At 38.9% G+C, this 24435-nt stretch overlaps 1 protein-coding gene across 2 annotated transcripts; it reads left to right on the top strand.

Annotated features, from left to right (window-relative positions):
* The first annotated feature begins 1483 nt into the window (after positions 1 to 1483).
* Positions 1484 to 18762, top strand: dmgdh (dimethylglycine dehydrogenase). 2 transcript variants are annotated; one of them, XM_017492925.3, is made up of 16 exons: positions 1485 to 1677; positions 2940 to 3111; positions 3855 to 3953; positions 4860 to 5024; positions 6534 to 6738; positions 10408 to 10656; positions 10827 to 11025; positions 12224 to 12393; positions 12534 to 12687; positions 12830 to 12995; positions 13113 to 13243; positions 15310 to 15527; positions 15921 to 16078; positions 16250 to 16309; positions 16412 to 16546; positions 17286 to 18762. In XM_017492925.3, exons 1-16 carry the CDS (start codon positions 1553 to 1555, stop codon positions 17493 to 17495), a joined length of 2616 nt encoding a protein of 871 aa, XP_017348414.2. In that variant the 5' UTR covers positions 1485 to 1552; the 3' UTR covers positions 17496 to 18762. The 2 variants fall into 2 exon arrangements, 1 of the variants encoding a protein (XP_017348414.2); XR_008398294.1 differs by lacking the exons at positions 16412 to 16546; positions 17286 to 18762 and having other exon boundaries at positions 1484 to 1677; positions 15921 to 16156.
* Positions 18763 to 24435: the final 5673 nt, after the last annotated feature.

The raw sequence follows: 24435 nt of genomic DNA, 5'->3' as shown, positions 1-24435 counted from the left end.
TTCATGTACATTTTCCACGTATTTATTTTCTATATAATAATAATCGCACATATACTTTTGCAACTTCAGGGCATAACCTGGTCAAAGGCACGTTCCATAAATGGCTTTTATGAATACAGCCATTTCAGAAGTATCGATATGCTATGAAGGTGCCACTAATTCTGTGTTTATTGCTGGATTTGTTCAACTTTTTTTTTTTTTTTTTAATTTTCCTGTTTGAGCCATGATCTTTAAAGAAAACACAACATGCACTGGATCTAAACGCTCACTTTGGCTTCTACCTCACTCAGCAAATAAACATGGTTGCTGGTTATCTTCAGTTGAAGGTACACAGCTGTTTGTGTAGGTCTCTGCACACACACACACACACACACACACACACACACACACACACACAATTTCACAGTGCGTGAAAAGTAACAATTTTTTTATGTAGATCTTGTTAAGGACACACACACACAAAAAAAAGCAAAACAACATGCAGATGCAAATGATTTTGCTGACATAAAAAATAACATATTTCTGACATAAAAAACAACAACCTGGACATGAAATAAGGGCAAAATCCTGGTAGCAGTGAGACTTCTGTGTAGGGGTTAAGTACAGAGAATTTGAAGGACTATTTGATAAGACACCCACCCCCACCAGTTGTCAGTATGGCTATCCTGTAAGGACCTGTTTAGACTGGATCTTCCACACCAACTGGTCCTGAACACTCTGCAGCTCCAGGCTCCAGTTGCATCCAGCAGCAGACACGTTAACACAAGAGAAATAGCAATGTGATTAGTTACAGGCCCACATGCTTTGCAGACAGATGGAATGAATTTGGACTTGATTTGCAGGAATATTTGTGCAATGTTACTGCAATATCAAGGAGATATAATATATAAAGCATATTCTATAGACACAGTAAGCCTATAATGTTGATATTAGCTAGGTTATTATTTTTGGGGCACAAATATCTGAGTTCTAGACCTAATTTAACATTGAAGCTGTTGTTCAAAAACATTCTAATTCAATGTTGTATTGTACACAAGAGTTTTTAATGGATTTCGCAAAGGATCGAAAGCTAAACGCAAAGGATTTAGGATGGGCATAATAGGAAATAGGAAACAATCCTCACATACACAGCACAAAGAAGATAGTGTAAGGTTGAATCTCACAAACTAGTCTCTACTGACTACTTAGTGGAAGATTTCGTGAGTTCTGCCATTTTGTAGCCTAAGTATAGTGGAGAATAATATATAGGCTAGTGGAGTGCTTAACTGTTTAGGGTTAGTGTTTATATATAAACACTAACCTTGTGAACACAGATAATACAGGCTGTGAATTAACTCTGCTAGTTAATTATAAATCTGCATTACAGAATTAATTCGACGTTATATATATGGAAATACAGAATTAAAAACTCGGTTAACTTGAACACCGAGTTCAGAGTCGCAACAGCCTAGGTGCGCCAGTGCGCATGCGCGGAAAATCCAACGCGCAATGGGGAGGGGGCGAGTTTCAGCCACGAAGACAAGTGTGTGTCTAATTAGAGACTTGATGCAACATGTCCAGAATTTTAAACACAGTTAATTCGCAATTAAAAAAAGATTTCAACTTCTTCAGGAAGTTGAGGGGAGTCACTGTGAGGGGTTTAAGCTGTACACTGCGGAAAGAAGCTGAGGAGAAAAGGTAATAGCAATACAAAGCAGTTCTCAGTGTGTGTGTGATGGAGTATTTAAAAAGTGTAAAAATATTTAAAATTGATACTTTTAAATCATGAATCTGCTTTCTTCTTCTTCTTCTTCTTCTTCTTCTTCTTCTTCTTATTATTATTATTGTTGTTGTTGTTGTTGTTGTTTTTGTTGTTGTTGTTGTATGCTGTTTTGAGCATGCAGCATTATGGACACTTTCTTCCATGCAAAATGTTTTGTGAAGTCAGTATTCATTTATGAACAGATTGATCTATCTTTAAGACAGCATTTTATTCTGTGCATCAATGCTGCACAACTCAAGCGATATATATCTCTAGTCTATGCACTGGGTTATCACAGTGTAGCTTGTGCTCAAACATCTTTCATCTTATAGACACTTTTTTTCATTAAAAATAACTCTGGTGATGACTAAATGCTTTAGAATTATAATTAATACGTGGTTTAAGAGATCCTCAGCTCTGTAAGCTCTGTATATTGTGTGTATTATGTTGTTGCAATACATTTTGGACAATATTGAACAAATATCTCACTCAAGTCTATATAGTCTACACTATACAACCTACAGTATACAACATATGCTGTACAATATATGCAATGTATACAATCTATAATGTATAAGCAGTACAATCTATACTATATAATCTATTCAGGTTTATGTAAAATATGCGCAAGGAAATGTTCTACTGTTTTTGTTGTTGTTGTTTTCTTTTTCGTATTTTGTTTTAACATTGTTGTTATTTTAACTAAGAATTTCTTGGTATAAGGAAGCTTGTGCCTATGATGATAAAGTTATTGTGTCTTGAATCTGACTTGGAGTCAGCTTAAATTAAGTCCAGAGATGCCAGACTTCATCATCATCATCATCATCATTTTTCATTTGTTTAGCTTTATCCTGGTCAGGGTTACAGTGGATCTAGACCAGATCTCTGGAAATCTGTGGGTGAACATTCGCAAAAACAGTCACACACTCATTTACACCTAGAGGCAGTGCAGCCTCACCAAATCACACCATACCAACTCAGAGGAAACCCACACAGACATAGGGGAGGAGAACATGGATAACTAATCCACTAATTCCACATCGACAACTCAGGATCTAACAAGCGAGTCTGGAGCTTTGAGGCGGCAGCGCTACCTGCTTCACCACTATGCCATCCTCCACCCTAGATTATATCCTCACACATAGATTCTGTATTATTTCCTAACATTCTCAGTCCTCTCACCTTTTCTTTCTCTCAGCGATGGTGGTGTAGGAGCTCTGGGTAAGAGGCTGAAGGATACAGCCGAGACTCTGATCATCGGAGGAGGATGTGTCGGTGTGAGTCTGGCCTACCACCTGGCCAAAGCTGGACAGAAGGATGTGGTGCTTCTGGAGAAGTCTGAGCTGACTGCTGGATCCACCTGGCATGCCGTAGGTCTAACGAAGGATTAAAAACTTCTGTACAAGATTGTACTGTTTGGTGTATATATATTTTGCTTGATTATGCATCAAGCAAGACATAATGGCCTTTAAATGAGCAGTTTTGTAATTTCTTAGACCATTGACACACTGGACCTGACAAACATATTTGGCAAATTGAGATTTACAAGGTTCTAGTTGGCTTTTTTGTTGTTGTTGTCATCGTTGTTGTTGTTGTTATTTACCGAATATTGCAAAAAGTATGTTAAAAAATCTTAAAATTACAGAATAATTAAATAAATAGAGTTTTAATGTAAAATATAATTCATTGAATTATAATTCCAAGGTTTTGTAATTTAATTTTCATCTCTTTTAAATCACAATTCTGTTTTGCGTGACACTGTGTAGCCATAGAAGCCCCACCCCCTTCCCTGGTAAACTCCTGTTGCATGGCTTGTGTTTGTATACTGCAACCTAATTGGCTCTTACAATTTTTGTCAGATTTTTCAACGAATTTAGCTTGTTCTGTTTTCTAAAAAAAGGAGCAGTAAACCTACTACAGCGACAATTTTTACGGTAGTTGGAACACTTACATTTTACAGCCTTATAGTAAGTTATGATCAAATTAATAATGCTGTAATATGCATCCTCAGTACAAGAACTAAAGCTTGTAAGCTCTTGTAAGTAATAAATGACCTTTTTGGGCTTCAATCAGGATGATGATCATATAATGATGATGGTGTTTCCGTCTGCAGGCTGGACTGACCACGTACTACCATCCAGGGATCAATCTAAAGAAGATTCATTACCACAGCATTAAGCTGTACGAGCAGCTGGAGGCAGAGACAGGCCAGGTAAGACATTAAAGAGCAGCTTCTAAATGATGGGAAGTGTATCCAGTGCTCAGAAGGCTGATGTTAGCCTGTATTATTTACTTCTCTCATTCACCAAACAGATTGATTCGCAAAACAAAACAAAAAAAATCATTGGGTGTGCACTACACTCATCAGCTTTTATTACACAGAGTAATTTGCATGCATAGGTAACAGACATTCTTTTTAAAACCAGGAACACATGTATATAGAAAAACCGACAATGCAGCGCTAATTAAAGCTGCCTTTTAACTGTCCTGCTTGGTACACAAAGTCAAATAAAGACTCCAGCCGATGTGAAGAGAAAAACAGCAGCCAAACGTTTGACAACAACTTGCTGGCTCGTTGTCGAGGGCACAACACGTGCTAAGACATTTTCTCAGAAAAGGATAATGAGTATGTGAGTCGTCTCACCAGGTGGGAATTTATATACTCACTTGTGTCTGTTTTAATGCGTTTAATAACTAACTACCCTGCAATACATCATAATAATACATTAGCTACCACTTTTTTTTGCGTATTCTGTGAAACCAAAACATGGGACTGGGCATCACACTGGAGTTTTGGTGGATTAGCTAATAACTTGGATTGGATTTAATCAAAACCATTTATGTTGTTGGCACAATAATAAAAACTGAATACTTTCTACCTCATACTAGTAACATTTATAATGGGAAACATTGTTAGTTCTCTGTTGCGCCACATGTTTCAACATGTTTTGAATTGCTCTTTAGGCAACCAAAGAATGGTTCTTTTATTGCATGACTTTATATCAGTCAGTCCTTCCTTCTTTCGTTCTAAATAGCATTGGCAAAAGATTTCCAAACAAGTTTCATTAGAACGAATGTAGCAGTAATAACATAACAGTAATGTCGAGTATTGTTCCAGGCAGTGGGCTTCCATCAACCAGGAAGTGTGAGGATCGCTTCGACTCCGGCCCGAGTGGACGAGATGAAGTACCAGATGACCCGCACTCACTGGCACCCCACTCCACAGTTCCTCATCACACCCGAAAAAGTCCATGAGCTCTTCCCTCTGCTCAACATCGACAAGGTGAGAGAGAACCAAAGTCAGATTGGGCTACACGTGAAGTAGGAGCAGTTCTGCAAAGAGGCGCCTCAATATTTGATATAATTGGGGTTAAATCATGTGCAGAGGAACAAACAACAACGCTCATGACCAAGCCTACTCTAATTCCTGTTATCTAACTGATAGAACTTTTACAGGAGGTGCTATGGTGTGTGGTGTTTAGAAATCTGAATTTTTTCATAGGAAATCGTAGCTTTCTATTAGGACTAACAATCTATGTTGGTAATCCCACCTTTTATTTATTATTTTTTTTAACCAAATGATAAGTTTCTAAAGTTTTATTTTGTTACTCACATATATAGTTAAAACACTGAGATTCTATGATCATGTTCTCTGTGGGACCCCTTCTCCAAGTGAAAGACTTTACAGTGTGTGTAATGTGTCTCATCTTGCCACTGTGTCCACATGGTAAAACAAATCACAAGCAAAAACACCGTTTTATAATTTGAGTCAATGTGCTTAAAACCTTATCACACACATACACACACACACACACACACACACTCACTTTTTAATATACAGGGTGTCCCAAAAGTCTCCATATATAGGGGACTATGTTTGCCAGGACCACGTAGGTTGTGTCTTTGTCAGTGGATGTTCGTGGACTTCCACTTCTTCTCGGTCAGTCCACAACACTTCCAGTCTTTTTGAATTGGTTAATAAGTTTGGTTATGGTGTGTAATCGTGTGTGACGCGTTCACCGTGTTTCTTGTTAAAGTCCATCGCAACCTTCCGACAGTGTCCTGATCCGGCCGTGAAAATGATTTCAATACGTTCTTCTTTTGTCAAAGGCGTTCTTAAAGTCTATCTGAAAAAAACCCACATATATATATATATATATATATATATATATATATATATATATATATATATATATATATATATATATATACATATATATAAACCAAGTATGAAAAATTTTGGAAGGATTTTTGCTAAAAAGTGTTTATTTCCCGTATGTATGGAGACTTTTGGGACACCCTTCTATATATTTTAGACTGAAAGATTTTTCAATTCAAGAAATGTGCACCAACGTGTGGTTTGGGTACCGGTTTAGGCTAGAGTTCACTACTCCGTTCTGTTACACTGTACGTTTCCTAATCTAGAGCTTAACAGGAAGAACGTGCTTTTTTTCCTCTGTGTGAAAATGAGCTGTGTTCATGGTGCTAAGTGTGCTGATGTCCTGAATGGTATTCCTTCGTAGTTCAAATTAGATTAGAGTCCAAATCAACATGAAGTATACTGTAATATTAATAACTTTTTTTTTATGCCAAATAAGCAATTTGATATGACATTTTACTACCAGGACATTTCTGAATTTGTGTGTACAAGCTGAAGATAAAGAGTTTAAAAATATAAATTGAAAAAGAAAGAAGTTTTATAAAACGCATAATAGATTATGGACTATAAAGTTGTCTCTGTCTCTATGTGTAATCTATTTTGATGTCAGCATCGTTGTTCTCTCTTCCTCAGGTGTTAGCAGGTCTCTACACTCCCGGCGATGGACACATTGATCCGTACTCTCTCACCATGGCTCTCGCTGCCGGAGCTCGGATGTACGGCGCCCAGATCTACAGCCCCGCCCCTGTGACCGGTCTCGTCCCCACACCCGATGGCAGATGGGATGTCCAGACGCCTCATGGCACCATCCGTGCCAAACGAATCGTCAACGCCACAGGTTAGTACTACAACCTACTTTGAAGACTGGATAAATTCAAGATCATGTCAAATTGACAACAGTCCAATCCAGCTGATTCCATAATCCATGTATGAAGAACGAGCTCCAGCACTGAACAGCGTAGAATTAACTCATTTAACATTTACTTTTCACAATTTAGTGATTATTCTAAAACTAGTATTATCGTTAAAGGTTAAGTTAATTTTTTTAATACTCGTCATGTGACCTCACAAGCATGCTGTGTATGTTTTTTTTTTTTTTTTTTTTTTTTTAACGGGTGTTTGTGATTTTTTTTTTCTCAACACCAGCCCAAATATGGCATTTGCATAACAAGCTGTTGATTCTGCATGTTGAAAAAAAATTGAGGCTTTCCGCCTTCCCTCTCAGCCAATCAGGTCTCGCCAGTGAGCCAAGCCAATAGCAGTGAAGCACAAAGAATTAAAAAGCATGTTAAGCATGACCTTCTCTCTCACTCTCTGTGCATAAATGTCCCCCATTTTCTTCTTCCTCAAGAACCTTGACTTCTTGACCCTTTAGCTCTCTTTACGTTCTTCCATTCACTCTTTCGTTCTGACTCTCCATGTGTTCCTCCAAGACAGGTTCCTCGATTTGCTTTCTAATTTTGTCCCCTGGACCTGAAACCTAAAACGAAAGAAAGCACATAGCCAAGTTGTTGGATCTGCTGAACGTCAGGGCTTTTGAATGTGTGTTAAGCTTCTGTCAGAGAGCTTGTTCACTTCACTCTTGTGTAATGAATTAAATTCACGCTGCAGAAAAGTCACTTCACGGAACAAGAAAAGGACGCTGGATGTGAAAGATGCACGTTCCAACTTTATCTGTTTATTTATGTATATATTATAAGATATAATAATAATGTATAATAATGTATATATTACACTGGAATTATGCCAGCTGGAAAATTCCAGTGTTACAGCAGCAGACACGGGACAATATAAGATGAAGATCAAAGACAATATAGCAGTAAATACACAATATCCATAATAGTGTATGTGATGCATATTACTGTATGTACTTACCTAAATATTTGCTTTAGACCAAGTTTTGCAGCCTGGAAACATGGCTTGTGTAAATAAAAGGAGTAAACTGATGGAGAATGGCCCCAATGGAAAACTAAACACCACCTGTGTGAGCTTGCTTTGCCTGTAAGAAGAAAAAAGTAAAACACCCCTTCCAAAATTCCAGAGTTTTTACATAATGTTTATCTTTCTTTTTGACTTGCATATTGACATACAACTTAATTATTTACTTAAAGACTGACTTACATACTGGTGTACTTACTGGCTTATGTACCGGCTGACTTACTGACTTACTTTCTGACTTGCTTACTGAATTACTTCTGTACTGAGTAAGTTACAGACTTACTCACTGGCTAGTGTACAGACTTCCTTATTGTATTAATGAGTTCTTTATTTACTGATTGACTTACTGACTGACTTACTGACTTCCATACTTACTTACTGACTTCCTTACTGACTGACTTACTGACTTCCTTCCTTACTTACTGACTTCCTTCCTTCCTTACTGACTGACTTACTGACTTCCTTCCTTACTTACTGACTTCCTTCCTTCCTTACTGACTGACTTACTGACTTCCTTCCTTACGTACTGACTTCCTTCCTTCCTTACTGACTGACTTACTGACTACCGTCCTTCCTTCCTTACTGACTTCCTTCCTTACTGACTGACTGACTTACTGACTTCCTTCCTTCCTTACTGACTGACTTACTGACTTCCTTCCTTCATTACTGACTGAGGTGCAGACTTCCTTCCTTCCTTACTGACTGACCTACTGATTTCCTTCCTTCCTTGCTGACTTCCTTCCTTCCTTACTGACCGACTTACTGACTTCCTTCCTTACTTACTGACTTCCTTCCTTCCTTACTGACCGACTTACTGACTTCCTTCCTTACTTACTGACTTCCTTCGTTACTGACTGACTTACTGACTTCCTTCCTTCATTACTGACTGAGGTACTGACTTCCTTCCTTCCTTACTGACTTCCTTCCTTCCTTCTTACTGACCTCCTTACTGAATTACTGACTTCTGTACTTACTTGCTGACTTCTGTACCGACTGACTTACAGACTTATTCACTGGCTTGTGTACAGACTTCCTTACTGTATTACTGAATTCTTTACTTACTGACTGACTGACTTTCTTGCTTACTGACTGACTTACTGAATTACTTCCTTCCTTACTGACTTAGAGACCTCATTACTTACTGACTGATTTACTATCTTACTTACTGAATTACAGACTTCCTTATTTACTTACTTACTGACTGATGTCCTTACTTACTGACTTACTGAATTACTGATTTACTGACTTTTTTTAACTTTACTTTTAATTTCTTACTTTACTGATGTATTTATGTACTAAGTTATTTATGAATATAACCCTGTGATTCACCTTACAGCCAAAACTGTCAGAGCTGCTGTTAGAAAATTAATCAACCCCCTCTGACCAATCAGAATTTAAGAATTCAGCAATGCTGTGATATCAAAATCCATCAAAATGGTAACAATTATTTAGATATAAATATATTTTCTGTAACAATAAATATAAAAATATTTAATGTGAACTGATTTAACTTCAATTTAACATTTTACATGACAAATACTACTGTACTGAGTTGTACTGCAGACACAGAAGGCAGGTTGCCGGATTGACCCATTAAACCAAAGCTTGTGAGCGATGTGAAATATTTATTTGAACAGACGGTTGTGTCAAGTCTCTGATTGCCAACTTTGACACACCCACGCACCACCATATGCCTTTCAAACTACTCACGGACTACTCAGAGAGACAGAGAGAGAGCACATAGACAACTGCTCACTCAGTGAGGAGGTTACCTCAGGTCAATTTGGAGCGTTACGTAACCTGAGATAATCATTCTGCCAAAAGCACAAACACATTTTTTTTTTTAAGAGCCTGAACAGTCAGTGCAGCAGTTATAAGCTTAACCATTGCCTAAGGTCCTGCTGCTTTATGAAACATTTTTTGATAACTTTTTACATTTATTTAAAAAAAAATAAAAAATTAACACTGGTTTTCTCTGGATGAGGTGTCCGGTGTCTGCTAATCTCAGCAGGACCTTTTCAGACTTACAATATGGTATTGCAACTTATAAATTGTAAATGAAGGCAAAGTAAATAAAGGTTGGGGTGTTTGGGAAGATCATCTTTGCACTGCGAAATAGGGGTGGGTGATATGACAAAATTGTCATATGGTTCTTGAAGGCTTTTCTATGATTCATAACACAGTTTGCTAACAATTTGTCAGCAATACAGTGGTGTTGCATTTAAAAAATAAAGGTCTACAAAAATAAACGTGTTTCTAACTGGTGTTTAAAGATAAAATTCTATTTATTTAAAATATCCAATATATTTACGACTAAAATAAGAAAATAAATCTGATCTCAACTCTGAATGCAGCCCTTCAGAATCTTCTTTTATTTTTAACTAAATAAGGGCATGTTCATTGGTCACTAAATTGATCCGTAATGATGACTCGTTGACGGCTAGAACCCGATCCCGAAGCTAGAATGTATATTCTTTTAAATGTTAGACAAAAATATTCTCAAAAACTCATTCTCGACAGAAACGCCTTATAATGCTCTGTAGATGTTCATGATCTCATTGGTCCACAGGTTTCTGGGCGCGGGAACTTGGCCAGATGGTTGGTCTGGAGCATCCCACCATTCCTGTCCATCACCAGTACGTGGTGACAGCAACGATTCCCGAGGTGAAGGCCCTGAAGCAGGAGCTGCCTGTGATCCGGGACCTGGAGGGTTCGTACTACTTGCGTCAGGAGAGAGACGGCCTGCTTTTTGGCCCCTATGAAAGAGAGGAGAAGATGGTGCTGCAGGACTCGTGGGTCAGAGATGGAGTCCCTCCAGGTACCAAATACCACCCAGAGTGATGTGACTCCCAATGGGAGTGTTTATTCTTGCATTCTGTTCATTGAAAGTCATTTTATATCCACCCAGAACACAGTTTAAGAAAATCAAAATGCTTACATTTTTATACATTGTTTATTTATTCAAAATGTTTATCAACCTTTGACTAGGTTTTGGTAAGGAGCTGTTCGAATCGGACCTAGACCGCATCATGGAGCATGTGGAAATGGCCATGGAGATGGTTCCTGTCCTCAAGCATGCCGACATCATCAACATCGTGTCCGGACCGATCACATACACACCAGACCTGCTGCCAATGGTGGGGCCACATCAGGGACTCCGCAACTACTGGACCGCCATTGGCTTTGGGTAAAAATGCACTGTGTGGCATGTGGCCATTTTAACAATAAAATTCATAATGAATGTGAATTATAAAATCATTAGCTGTCTACTATCTGCTTCTTGTGATCCAAAGTTCTGTTGAATTCTCGAGTCTGATTGCTTTTCAATAACAGCATCTCTGACAGTAATAATAATAATAATAATTCCTTACATTTATATAGCGCTAGAAACTCAAAGCACTTTACATAGTATGGGGGGAGAATCTCATCAACCACCACTAGTGTGTAGCATCCACCTGGATGATGCGATGGCAGAACACCCACTAGCTATTAGTGGAGAGGATAGAGTGATGTAGCCAATTCAGATATGGGGATTATTGCTAGGCCATAATTGAGAAGGGCCAATGGGGGAATTTCACCAGGATATAACCCTACTGTTTTACAATAAGTGTCCTGGGATTTTTAACAACCACAGAGAGTCAGGAACATGGTTTAACATCTCATCCTGTTCCCATCATGCTGTTACTACAGTATAGTTTCTTACCTGTCCCTGTCATAAGGCCCCACACAGGCCACAGGGTGAGCACCCCCCTGCTGACCTCACTAATACCACCAATTCCAGCAGCAACATTAGTTTTCCCCCAGGAGTTCTCCCATCCAGGTACTGGCCAGGCTCAACCCTGCTTAGCTTCAGCAGGAAACTGGGTGAGAACTACAGGGAAATATGGCTCTGACCAGTAGTGCTGCCTTCAAGAAAATGGGAGGTTTATGTTAATGCACTCATTCCAATATGTGATCACTCCTATAATAGTACTATAGTCTATAGTTTTTGTAACAAGTCAGTAAGTTTTCTGCCATGGGAAAATCTTCAGGACAAAGTAGTGTGCACGTACTGGTTCTTCTGCATTATAGTGTATTACAAACAAAACTTTTTTTATGTCTTATTAATTTCTAGAGAGAGAAGAAAAGAGAATGTGGTGACAGAATGATGGTTTTGTTACTGTAAGTGCTATAAACAGGAACTAACTCGTTTTCAGAACATTATATGTAACTATAAATAGATAGAAAGTGTCGATAAAAGAATGTAAATGTTGGCAAATAGCTGTGGTAAGAAAGTAAGATGTAAAAGTTGTATCACAGAACCTTTTACAAAGCAAAATATATATGTTATTGTAAATAACTAACCACATGAACAAATGATTTTGTTGGTTGTTGATATGGGATAGGTATGGCATCATTCACGCTGGTGGAGTTGGAAAGTTCCTCAGTGACTGGATCATGAGCGGTGAGCCCGCTTATGATCTGATTGAATGCGACCCAAACCGCTATGGCAAGTGGACTACTGTGCCGTACTTGTGTGCCAAGGCCAGAGAGTCATACGGCTTTAACAATGTGGGTAAGTGTCTACACAACCTAAACATTGTCCCAACAATGTGGCAGGCTTAAAAGATACAATATGTCTGTATAATATTCAGGTGGTGTAATGGATTTCCCTCTCTCTCGCTCTCTCTCTCTCTCTCTCTCTCTCTCTCTCAGTGGGTTACCCTAAAGAGGAGCGCTTTGCTGGTCGCCCCACTAGCAGAATCAGTGGGCTCTATGAGCAGCTGAAGGATAAATGCTCCATGGGCTTCCATGCAGGCTGGGAGCAGCCACATTACTTCTACAAGCCAGGAGATGACGTGGGCTACAAGTATAACCTCTACCTTTACACATGAACATGAACACAGCAAAGTCTAGGTGTTTGATCACCTCTACACGTTACTATCGATTAGTACAGTTTTCTCTGATATATGTAATAAATAGGTGTCTGAGATGTTTTTGGCCCCTCACAGACCCAGTTTCAGAAGAACAAATTGGCACGGACCAGTCGGCCGAGAGTACAAGCTTGTAATGGAGAAAGTGGGCGTTATTGACCTTTCACCATTTGGCAAGTTCGTGGTCAAAGGGAAGGACGCGCACGGGCTGCTGGACCGACTGTTTGCCAACACCATGCCGAAGGTGAGAGGCAGAAGATGAAAGAAAAGGTTTAGATATTATTTAAGCTTTATGTTTTTGGGAATTCTGTGAGCTGTATGTGATGATGCGATGATGACCTCACTTCGGTTACTGCCACAGGTGGGCTTGACTAATATCAGTCACATGCTGACACCCAGAGGGCGTGTCTACGCTGAGCTCACCATTACCCAGGTCGCACCTGGAGAGTTCCTGCTCATCACTGGCTCAGGGTCCGAACTGCATGATCTGAGGTTGGTCTCTCACAAGCTTTAATTGAAATTTAACTGACCAAAATGACTTCCATGTGAGGCAGAATACAAGAGAGGAGTTGATGGTTAAGGGGTCCAGCTCTGGCTCACTGGCAGTCCCGGGAATTGAGCTCATGACCTTCTGGTCACTAGCAGGCTCCTTTTTTTTTTTTTTAATATGTATACTAGGTATAATGTTCAGTTACCCAAAAGATACTGAGACAAACATCCATTTGCGCAAGAATTTCAAAATGTTTGCTTCTTAGCTGTAGCTGACCTTTGGACTATGTTTGTAATCTTAACCTGATAATACCCACTATGTCAAAGTATGTAGCATTTCAGACATGGAGAACTTTTTTTATCAGCATTGGGGTCAGTGAGGTTTTTCCCTGAGAGTTTGAGAGAAGGATGGACGTAAAGAGGTCATCATTCAGAAATAGGGCAGTGGGGAAGCATGGAAGGTAAGTGGCCTGTAAGAGTGCACAGGATAAACCCAGACCCAAAAGTGTGACAAAATGATTCCAGACACTAATTAATGACACAATGGAAATGTACAGTTTCTTCAATTATGTGATGAACTTTAAATGAATGTTGAGGTTACAAGCACTGAGACACAGGAATATTAAACATATTATCCATATGCATGGTATATAGTAGATTTAAAAATTTGTCTAGAATTTCATCAAAAGCATTTCCTGTTGCTGGACCTCACTCTCATTGAAGTTAGAGACCTATTTATTTATTTATTTAACTCCTTATTTAACTCCTCACTTTCTTGCCACACAAATATCCACACACATACAGCCTACACACACATTCTGGCCCTTGTCATACTCGTATGAACCTTCCAAGGACTTCTTATTGGTTGTTATAAAAAGTGAATGTTTCACAGTGAGATTATTTTAGACCTCTGTATTGTAATGCTTCAATCTGACAGTCATTGGCCTTGCTCAAATCAGACAACACACTCCAAAATAATAATAATAATAAAAAATAAAAATAAAAAGTTTGCTTAGTCTGCCCTCTTGTGTTCAGATTCACACTTATATTAAAACATTTTGGACAAATTCAGCATACATTTCAAACCATGTCACATAAGCAGTCATGACTATTAGTTGTTTTGTGAATTCTTTGATAGGAAGCTAATTATCTAGCTAATGTTAACAGAAACTAGCTAACTTGTTAACAATAAGAGAAAGTACTAGCAAACTAAGATTATACTATAAACCCTTTAATTTATCTAGTTACCAAGTTTAAAGGCTATTTACCTAGCTAGCTATCACAGCTAACTTGACAGACTAATGAGCTAATATTAGCCTTCACTCTCCTTGCTTGGTACTAAAAATAATAAAATCAGTAGCTATGTAGGAGTAACTAGCAGCAGTACATTCTAAATGGTGTCAGCCTGGAGAGTTTAGCATGCTTTAATGTTTGCCTTAATATGAGGGTTTACCTAAATAGCTAGCTGTAATTTCACAGTAATTTGTCATTTCACACGTAATCACTTTTTTTTTGGGTTCTTGACACCTCACTGTTGCTACTTAGTAGCTAGTTATCATGGCTAACTTGACTGACTAATTAACTAATATTAACTTTCACTCTTCCTGCTTGGTACTAAACTTAGTAAAATCAGTAGCTAGTAGTAACTAGCAGCAATTCTGTCAGACTGGTATCAGGAGACTTTAGCATGCTTTAGCAGTTGGCTTAATATGAGCACTTAAATTTTGTCTCCTATCTAACACCAGTCTTGTCTCAATTTGACATGAACAATCATTTGTGGTTCATGGCAATCATGTTCATGTCTGTTTTGATTTTTGGAAATTTTATCAGACCCTTATAAACACACTTGCTGATGTAATAAGGTAGGGAATAAAACATTTGTGGGTGTCGTGTTAAAGGTAAATAATAACAACTGCAACTGGGTGCTGTTACTGTTGCCACCACAAAGTTGATTATTTTCCTATAATAGCACTTCCTGAAGTGTTTTTCTTTCTCATAACACCGCTCCAGTTCTAGTTCTTACACTTTTTTTTTTCTTCAAATGAATTTGTTTTCTGCCCCCTCCTCAGATGGATAGAGGGAGCAGCATCTGATGGCGACTATGATGTGGACATCACTAACGTGACTGATGATATCGGGGTGCTGGGAGTGGCGGGCCCGAACTCTCGCAAAGTCCTGCAGAAACTCACCAACGAAGACCTGAGTGATGGCGCCTTCAAGTTCCTCCACTGCAAAGCCATTTGTCTGGCTGGAGTCCCGCTGCGGGCCATACGGATATCATATACAGGTATGAGAATGGGCAATTCTGCCTTATGTGGCAATCGTAATCGCACCGGTAAGTTGTATTAGTTTTGATAAACTATTTTATATTTCTCAATTGAAATCACATCATTCTTCATTCCCAAATTTAATTTTTTCTCATATGTGAGCAGTCATAAGACATGTTTGGTGTCCAAAGTGTCCAGGCTAAAAGTAAAACCTTTCCACAAAGACATACCCAGCTCGTCGTTTCAAATCACAGTGTTAAGCTTTGCAGCCTCATTTTTAACATTCAGAAGGTGGAGTTTAGGTAGTGGAGTGATAACAAACTGCACAAGGCAAAAAAACCCCAACAATTCTGTTTTTCCAGGATAGACGCCACACATGTAAAGGGTAAACATCTGCTTTTGTGTTTGTTAAGGGGAGCTGGGTTGGGAGCTGTATGTGGACATGCCAAAGCTGGCAGAAGTATACCAGGCCATCATGGAGGCTGGAAAAGAAGAGGGCATCGATAACTTCGGCAGTTACACCATGGCCTCCCTCAGGCTGGAAAAGGGCTTCCGAGGCTGGGGAGCTGAAGTCTGACACACACACACACACACACACACACACACACACACAAACCCACACACACAGTAGAAGATAAAGCCCTCACAAGTGTGTAATTAAATACCTATCAGACTGAAAATCTAAACTATTCAATTAAAATTAAATTCTGACCTTCTTTGGTGTGTGTGTGTATGTCTGTAGATGAACTGTGACACAAATCCTCTCGAGGCTGGTCTGGATTACTTCATCAAACTCAACAAGGTAGCTTGGTATCTTTTGAAATATCTTTTTTGATTAGAGATTATGTTAAGAAAACTTTTAGGCTATTAAGGCCTAAATCATCGCTGCGTATGTGTGCGCCAGCCTGCAGATTTTATTGGAAAGAAGGCACTACGGGAAATCAAGGCCCTGGGACTAACGAGGAAGTTAGTGTATCTCACCGTGGATACGGACAACGTGGACCCTGAGGGAAATGAGACTATCTGGCATGATGGAAAGGTAAAATACAATGGTCATCAGAAGATTTCTTATGTTAGAGGGGAATATTTGTGACCAGCTCATTAAAAGTTGCCATTTTAGGATTAACAACATATTTGTACACAAATTAACAGTAATATTTTTAAGTATACCGTGTACTCTTTTTTCTTTTTCTTTTTAATGACCACACTCACTGATACTGCTCTGTGTGCTCAGGCCAACCATCCTCACTCTCCCTATTAAAGATACTGTTTAAGTGCCATAATATGTTTTATCAGGTTTCTTTTATTGTTGGAAGACACTGTTGTTCCTTTTTATAATATTTTCGTCGAGAACAGTTTGCAGCTTGTTTTGTTTTGATCATTAATCGTGAAATACATCCAGATTGCTGTCATTTTCATGTTGTCTATTTATTAGTGTTGAACACTAAGCTTATGTCGTATAGTATCGCCTGGCACTGGATGCTTGTATCGGATCATTTTTATGAATAGGTGTATGAGTAATTAACATGGTATTGGACTGATACCTGATTGATACCTGGACTGGTTAATCAGCCAATTATGCTTGTCATATGAAGTCTGACTAATGTAGCTAACAAGTAATAGAAGTGTATAGCCTCCAGTTTGGCATCATTTATAATGCCATGGTTTCTATCACAGCCTCTCCTCAGTCCTAGCCTGGCGTTGTTAGCAAGACCACAGTTAATACATTGCCCTTATAGTGTAATCTTTACAGTTCCTCACTTGTGTGTTCCATCTAGGTGGTTGGGAACACGACCTCTGGAGCGTACAGCTATTCGATTCAGCAGAGCCTGGCGTTTGGTTACCTCCCCATTGACTTGGCCACCGTTGGTCAGAAGGTGGAGGTGGAGCTTCTGGGCCGGAAGTATCCAGCCACAGTGGTCCAGGAGCCACTGGTGCACACCGAGCCCACCAGAACACGTCTGCAGAAGAAGAAGAGCGCAGAGTGAAGTGGGAACACCTGTTTCAGGGAACCGGTCCTCAACAATGTGACCAGAAAAACCCCCCAGATAATTTTCAGTCATGGTACTGAATTATGCAATAAACTCAACACGCAGCGTTTGCATTTCAGAAATAAAACCCAAACGTCACGTGGCTCTGAAATAAAAATGGAAGGATGCAATTTCTTGCATGTCTTAAAAAGGTTTAAAAAATATCGTGTCTTAAACAAGATACAATGAGCTATTTGTGGGCCATTGACGTTGCCCCGTTATGAAAAAGTTATAAAAATGAACTTTTTGTTTTGAAAACTGGAGGTGTGATCACATAAAATGCTCCTTGATCTTCTGCTCTTTTCGCAATCTAAAATGCTGATGATGTTAATTATATGGCATACATTATTGTTATCAAGTTTTTTACTAGACATTGCTGCAATGAATTTGGTGGGTTTTTTTGTTTTTGTTTTTGTTTTTTGGAAAGGGTTGTATGTCCAGGAGATTTCAGGCAGTTTAATTTTTACCAGGAATATATTGAAGTAATATAACATTATGGGACATTATGGAATTAAACCATTTATTGCTCAGTCGAATGAGAAAACTGGGAGCACAAGGCTTTTTTGAGCTAAACAAATGAAACATTTAACCTTTAACCTCACAGATTAAGATCAGTTATGGCACTTTAATCATGTCAATCTAGTAGTCCTATAATTTCTTTCTTTCAACAGACTTTTTTTTTAATGTCCACGATGCCTAATAATAAGACCTTTGGGCAAAATGATAAGGCAAATGACAAAGAGTACTGTGGAAAAATATACTAGTAAAACTTGGAGGTTTGACGGTATTAAAGATTTTAGCAGCAGATTATTGCTTTCATCTCATTAACCTCTTCCATTGCATGTTGGAGTTGTAAGTCATTTTTTTTTTTTTTTTAAATCTAAATCAATCTTATAAAGTAGAATAGTGATTTTGTTGTTTACATAAGAAATTTATATCTACCTTGATCGAATGAATAATTATTTTTGCTTCAGTGTTGAATGTAATTTGGCAGATTCAATTCCGTTCATTTAAATATCTTCGAGGCATTAGAAGTTGAACTCAGTTTTGGTGCCTATAACAAACTGACTTCAGTCTTGTGTTGTTGTTGTTTGTTTTTCCGTTAATGACAGGAACCATTGCTGTCACTGGTCTTACCCTAAAGTATTCCTGTAAATTTGAATGTTTATTCTTTTGTTTTTAAATTTTATGTTCACAGATTTTGAATAAACTCATCATTACTGAACTTCTCTTCTGTTCCATCGATTTGGTCTGTCTCAACAATGAAAGCAGTGCGGTGTTCTGTGCTTGTGATGAAAAGTTGTGAGTCAAATCCCAAGCTTGGTCCAATGAGTCTAATGATCCGATAACTCGGACCAAATGCGGAGGTGGTCTGGATGCATGTTGCCAAAATACAGTTGTAGTGAGAATGGAAAGTTGTCCTAATGCATCATCGACAACATAAAAAAAAGTGAAATCGAGATGCTTTTGAATGGTCCAATCATGCTGTTGATGCATGTAAAATTGAGTTAATTTTTTTTTTATCCATGCACACAATATATAATTAAACCTCTTTTACCACAGTGCTGTTGAATTCACAATTCTGACTGGTGAAAAAGGTGCTGGTCAATTTTTAGAACCAGGAAGTGGAGTCACTGCTAGGCCTTCTTTGCTGGGCAGGTGAGGTTGAGGGTCCAGGAGAGGTCCTCTGTCATATGCACACCAAGAAACTTTTGACTCTCTCCACAGTTGTTCCAAAAGAGGTTGATAAAGGAACAACTGATAAAGATCTGTATAATGTACAGTGCTGTGAAAAAGTTGTTTCATAAATTAAAACACAATCTAAGATAAAATAAAGGCAACCTGAGTAAACACAAAATACAATTTGTAAATGATAATGTTATTTATTGAAGCAAATAAATAAATAAATAAATAAATAAATAAATCCAATACCAACTGGGCTTGTATGAAATTGTATTTACCCCCGTAGATACTAATAACCCAAATCTATGAAACCGCATACATAATGGGGTTCAGTTGGATTAGACACAACCAGGCCTAATTACAGTCAGCCCTGTTCAATCAAATAAACACTTAAATATAACTTTTTTAGTTGGTTAAAAAGTCTTAAAATCGATTTCTAGAGTCGATTATCTGGTTCTATGAATTCCCAAGCTTCTCGGTTCTCTGATGCCAGGCATCGGGAATAAAGAGTCGACTCTAAAGCCTCGGAGTTATTTTCACACAGTGAAATTGATTCGAATCAGTTTCTCTGACAGACGACTTAAAATGTGAAAATTAAGAGATTCCGACTTCTCTCAGCACCACAAACCTCAGCAGTCTGACAGCATTTCACTTTGGAAAACGAGAAAACAGGTTTGTAATAAAATATATAAATAAAAATAATACAAAAAATGACGTCACCATGGCTACCCGTTTCAAGGAGGTGAGGTAATTTAGCAACCGTTTGCTTACCAAAGTAGCTAAAATGGCCGCCGCTCATAATACGTGATGAGTAGCAAACTATAGGAAAAGTTTCAGCCTCGCTGTGTCATTCATACTGTCAGTCATAGTAATTGCAATCAATTAATATTACACAATTTATTTTTAATACCTGGAATTAACTTTAGACCTTCTGGAATGAAACAGTGGCTGTTAGATATTTGTCAAAAGACAGTTAGTTCCTTCTTCATGTTATTGCAGACTTCTCAAACAAGGAAGTCTTTCAGTTCCTAAATTTCTAAATTGAAATACGAATTAAAGTTAACTACTAACAAAACTGTCGGTTAAGCAAGCCAAGTCACCGACATGTATTTTACAGGTTGGAAGGAGTCTCCAGTACCAGCGCTTCGTAACAGTCAGAGGTAAAGCTGCAACTTCCAACAGGAAATTTGTCGCTTTGCAGTTTATTGTCAGTATAATGACATAATATCAATAAACATGAATAAATCGTAAACTTCTGGGTGGTAACAGGAACTTCGCTTCATCTCACCCGCTATTATTAATAATTTTTTCCAATAACAGCATGCTCCTGTGTGTTATTCCTTCCATATGACTCATCCTTAACGAAAACGCAGCCTGGGTGTTCAGTCATGCAGCTCTTTAATAACCAGATAATACAGCTGTAATCCTTTGTTATCTTGTATAATTTATGTGCATAATATAGTTGCAGCCAGTCGTTAGGGAAAATAATGCCGGTGTTTGGTAAAGAGCGAGGTTGAAAGGGAAAGCCCTCAGCTTCCTCTCATCTCTTTCTCTCTCTCAGTCTCTCCCTCAATTTCCTGCACTTTAATGAGTTGGTGTAGGAGTGGACCCGACACACTCAAGTCACGACTATGGAGATTGCGCACACACTCACACACACTGTTTTCATTCACTCCATTGCTCTCTCTCTCTCTCTCTCTCTCTCTCTCTCTCTCTCTCTCTCACTCCTCCAAATAATTCTTATGTAACAGAGAAATTTATAATAATAGCATAATTGATCATTGTTCCAATGTAACTGTCACCCTTTTTAAAGCATAATAAGGAACAATTACCAACAATCACTTTTTATTTTATCCGTTTATTGTTACGTTTAATGTGGAAAACTGTGAAACTACATAGTTCCTGTTATCATTTGTATTATAACGGCTACAAGCAGTCGTTCTCTCACCGACTTCCCTCTTTTGACGTTAATAAGACAAAAAAAAAAACCCAACAACAACAGCTTGTCATGTTACTGAGAAACTGCAAATCGAAAAAAGTTAGTGGGATAGGCTCCAGGCTCCTCACAACCCTGTGTATGATAAGTGGTATGGAAATGGATGGATTTGAACTACAGCCGGAAACACAGTCAGAGCTGCTGTTAGAAAACAAAAATGAATCGACATCGTGTGACCAATCAGATTTGAGAAATCAACAGCATGTTATAATATGATCTCAAAACCAACCTGGCAGCAAAAGTCACTTTTTATTTGTGCGTCATCATCATGTCTACAGCAAACAACCCCCCCAAAAAACCCATAAAAACAAAGAGAACATGCACAGAACGTCACAGTCGATATATACATGCTTCAATAATTCAATTTTGGGGCGCTGATGTATTTTGGAGCGACATGACCTCGCTGAGTCATCCAGTGTCTGAGTGCCAATGCTTTAACACTTGCAATGGGGAACAGCGTGCAAGTACAAACAAAATAACTAAATATCGTACTACTGGGCCTTAAAATGACGATTTAACAGACATTAGTGACCTGAAAATTAATCTGGATTATAGACGGGCATCGTGGCTGGTTGTGAGGAGAGACGACTGACCCTGTTGTGTTGTGGACCGTAGAGAAAATGGGAAATGTCAATATCAGAGCTGTGATATAGTATTAAATAAATTAATAATGAGATGGGTGCTTCATGGTATTTATGGTTTTATTATTTTACATGTTTTGGGTAATATTAATGTGCATCAAGTCTAATACAGTCATGTGAAAAAAAGAACACCCCATGGAAATTGTTTGATTTTTTGGCGTATTTGGACATTTGATCCTCTTTGAACAGTGACTATTAATAAAGTTGATGTACTTGAACAAAATCATAAGGGAAATAAGCTTTTTCAATCATTTATTCAAGAGAAATATCAATAGATGTGATATTCTTCGGTGGAAAATATAAGTACACCCTTGGTCTCAGAAGCTAGTATTGCCCTCTTTAGCAGAAATAACTTCTTGTAAGCATTTTGCATAATTGTCCACCAGGCTTGCTGGAGTTTTTGACAAGTCTTTCATGCAATATTCTTTCAGTTGCAAGATGTTTGAGGGTTTTCTTGCATGTACCGCCCGTTTCAAATCCTCCCACAACCTTTCAATGAGATTCAAATCCGGACTTTGACTGGGCCATTCCATAACCCTCCATTTCTTCTTTGTGAGCCATTCCTTTGTGGATTTGCTAGTGTGCTTAGGATCTTTATCCTGTTGAAAGGATCAACTTTCGGACAGATGGCCTCACATTATCCTCAAGCACTCTTTGATATGATGCAAAATTTAATATCATAGCAACCCCAAACCATAACATTTCCACCACCATGCTTCACAGTTGGTATGAGGTGCTCCTCCTGAAAAGCTGTCTTTGGACTGCGCCAAACATGGCTGCTGTTACTGTGGCCAAACAACTCTATGTTTGATTCGTCTGTCCAGGGCACATTCTTCCAAAAGGCCTGGTCTTTACCTATATGCTCATTGGCAAACTGTAGTCTTGCAAAGGCTTTTTTTTTCTTTTTCTTTTTTTTTCTCAAATTTGTGCAATTTGTAGATGCCTACACTTTGACACAAACAGTTGCAAGACTTACTAGCAGGTCCTGTGATGAAAATTCGTGGTTCTTCGAAACTTCTTTTTGCATCACACAACCTGCTCTTACCGTAGGCTGACTCCTCTGGCCGTTTGAAGTCCGCCCTACTTGTAGACGATTTTCCATACGGCGGAACGATGCATTTCGAATAATTTGGAGATCTTTTTTTTAACTCCCTTGCCAGACTCATAAGCATCCACAGCCTTGCAGAACTCTTAAGATCTTGGCATGACGACACCACACACCTCAGTACACAAAGGGAAAACCAGACACGTTATATGTATTATACCAGAGAGGTATAATAAATAAAACCAGTTCCACCTGCACTCCCTAGGCAGGTACTAATCACTGGAACTCTAATCATCTTGAACACCTGGGCAGATTCAGTTTGCCAGTTTTAATTAATCCTCCTGCTTAAGAAAACTCAAACAGGAATATTACAGAGAACCTTCGCAGGGAATGAAGGGCTGAGTTTGAGGAAGGCGAGACGGTCTTAGAAACAAAGCACGCTCGTTTCTCGTTCTGTGTGAAATGGATTCTCCCATGCATCACCTGAGCCGAGAATGGTTCAGCCCACTATTCAGCCAGCCTACCCTGAATGAGTCATCCCGCCTGCGTCTGATTGGCCGGCCGCTCTCCATCCCAAGGGATCGCCTTGCAGAAGGAAGCCGAGGCCTGACTCCATTCACAGAAAACGAGGCAGCGCCTCATCCGCCGCTTCATTCACAGCCACGGCGCCGATCGCGTTTCTTCTTCTGCACTCTCTAGCATCCTCTTTCTTTCAGCTCCTCATCTTCCTCACACTCCAGCCAGCATCGTCTCTCTCATCGCGTTGCCTCTAGAGAACAGAAACGTGCTGCCTCTCTCTCTCTCTCTCTCTCTCTCTCTCTCTCTCTCTCTCTCTCTCTCGCTATCTGTTTTTTTATTCATAGGCAGGCAGGAAGGCAAGACGTTGGGAGGGACCGCAGTACGAATGCTGCTGCAGAAGAAGAAGAAGAAGCTTATGAATGACTGACGCTCTCCTGATGCACACTTCCTGTGGACGGTTTTTACATGAATGGCGTGTTCTCTCTCTCTCTCTCTCTCTCTCTCTCTCTCTCTCTCTCTCTCTCTCGCTCTCTCTCTCTCTCCACCCTGGATTAACGCAGCGGGCTCCTCTCTGCCAGCTGGCTCTCAATGAAGCAGAGAAAGATCGGCTCTTCTGATTTATCCCGCCGTTCATTCAGATCCCGGACTCACTTCTTTAGCGTCGTGGCTTTTTGAAACGACAATCCATTTTTTTTTATTCAACACGAGAAAAGAAACTAAGCGTGTCTTAGTCTTGGAGGAATTTATGATTAAATGTGATCGTTGCCTAGGGGAATTTGTGATTAGGTAGCAAGGGCTGTCATTTCGGTGATGTATTTGAATATGTAGGGGGGAACATGGAGAAGTGTTGTATAAAGAAGGGGAAAACGTCTCTGGGTTTATGCTGTGATTGAGAGAATTTGGTAACCATGGAGAAGCAGTGATATAAGCGCTGTTTAGAATGAGGCACATCAACACGGCAGAGACTCAGACGCATTTTCATTTTAGATATTAAATATATATATGTATATATAT

Source organism: Ictalurus punctatus, chromosome 18 (genome assembly GCF_001660625.3).
Source record: "Ictalurus punctatus breed USDA103 chromosome 18, Coco_2.0, whole genome shotgun sequence".
NCBI lineage: Eukaryota > Metazoa > Chordata > Actinopteri > Siluriformes > Ictaluridae > Ictalurus > Ictalurus punctatus.
Note: the sequence above shows the minus strand (reverse complement) of the source record. Positions and strands in the feature narration are given on the sequence as shown.

Coding starts and splice junctions, on each gene's coding strand:
- dmgdh (XM_017492925.3), top strand. CDS start 1,553: ATGTCCAGAATTTTAAACACAGTTAATTCGCAATTAAAAAAAGATTTC. Junction 1,678..2,939: donor AAAGAAGCTGAGGAGAAAAG/GTAATAGCAATA, acceptor TCTTTCTCTCAG/CGATGGTGGTGTAGGAGCTC. Junction 3,954..4,859: donor TGGAGGCAGAGACAGGCCAG/GTAAGACATTAA, acceptor GTATTGTTCCAG/GCAGTGGGCTTCCATCAACC.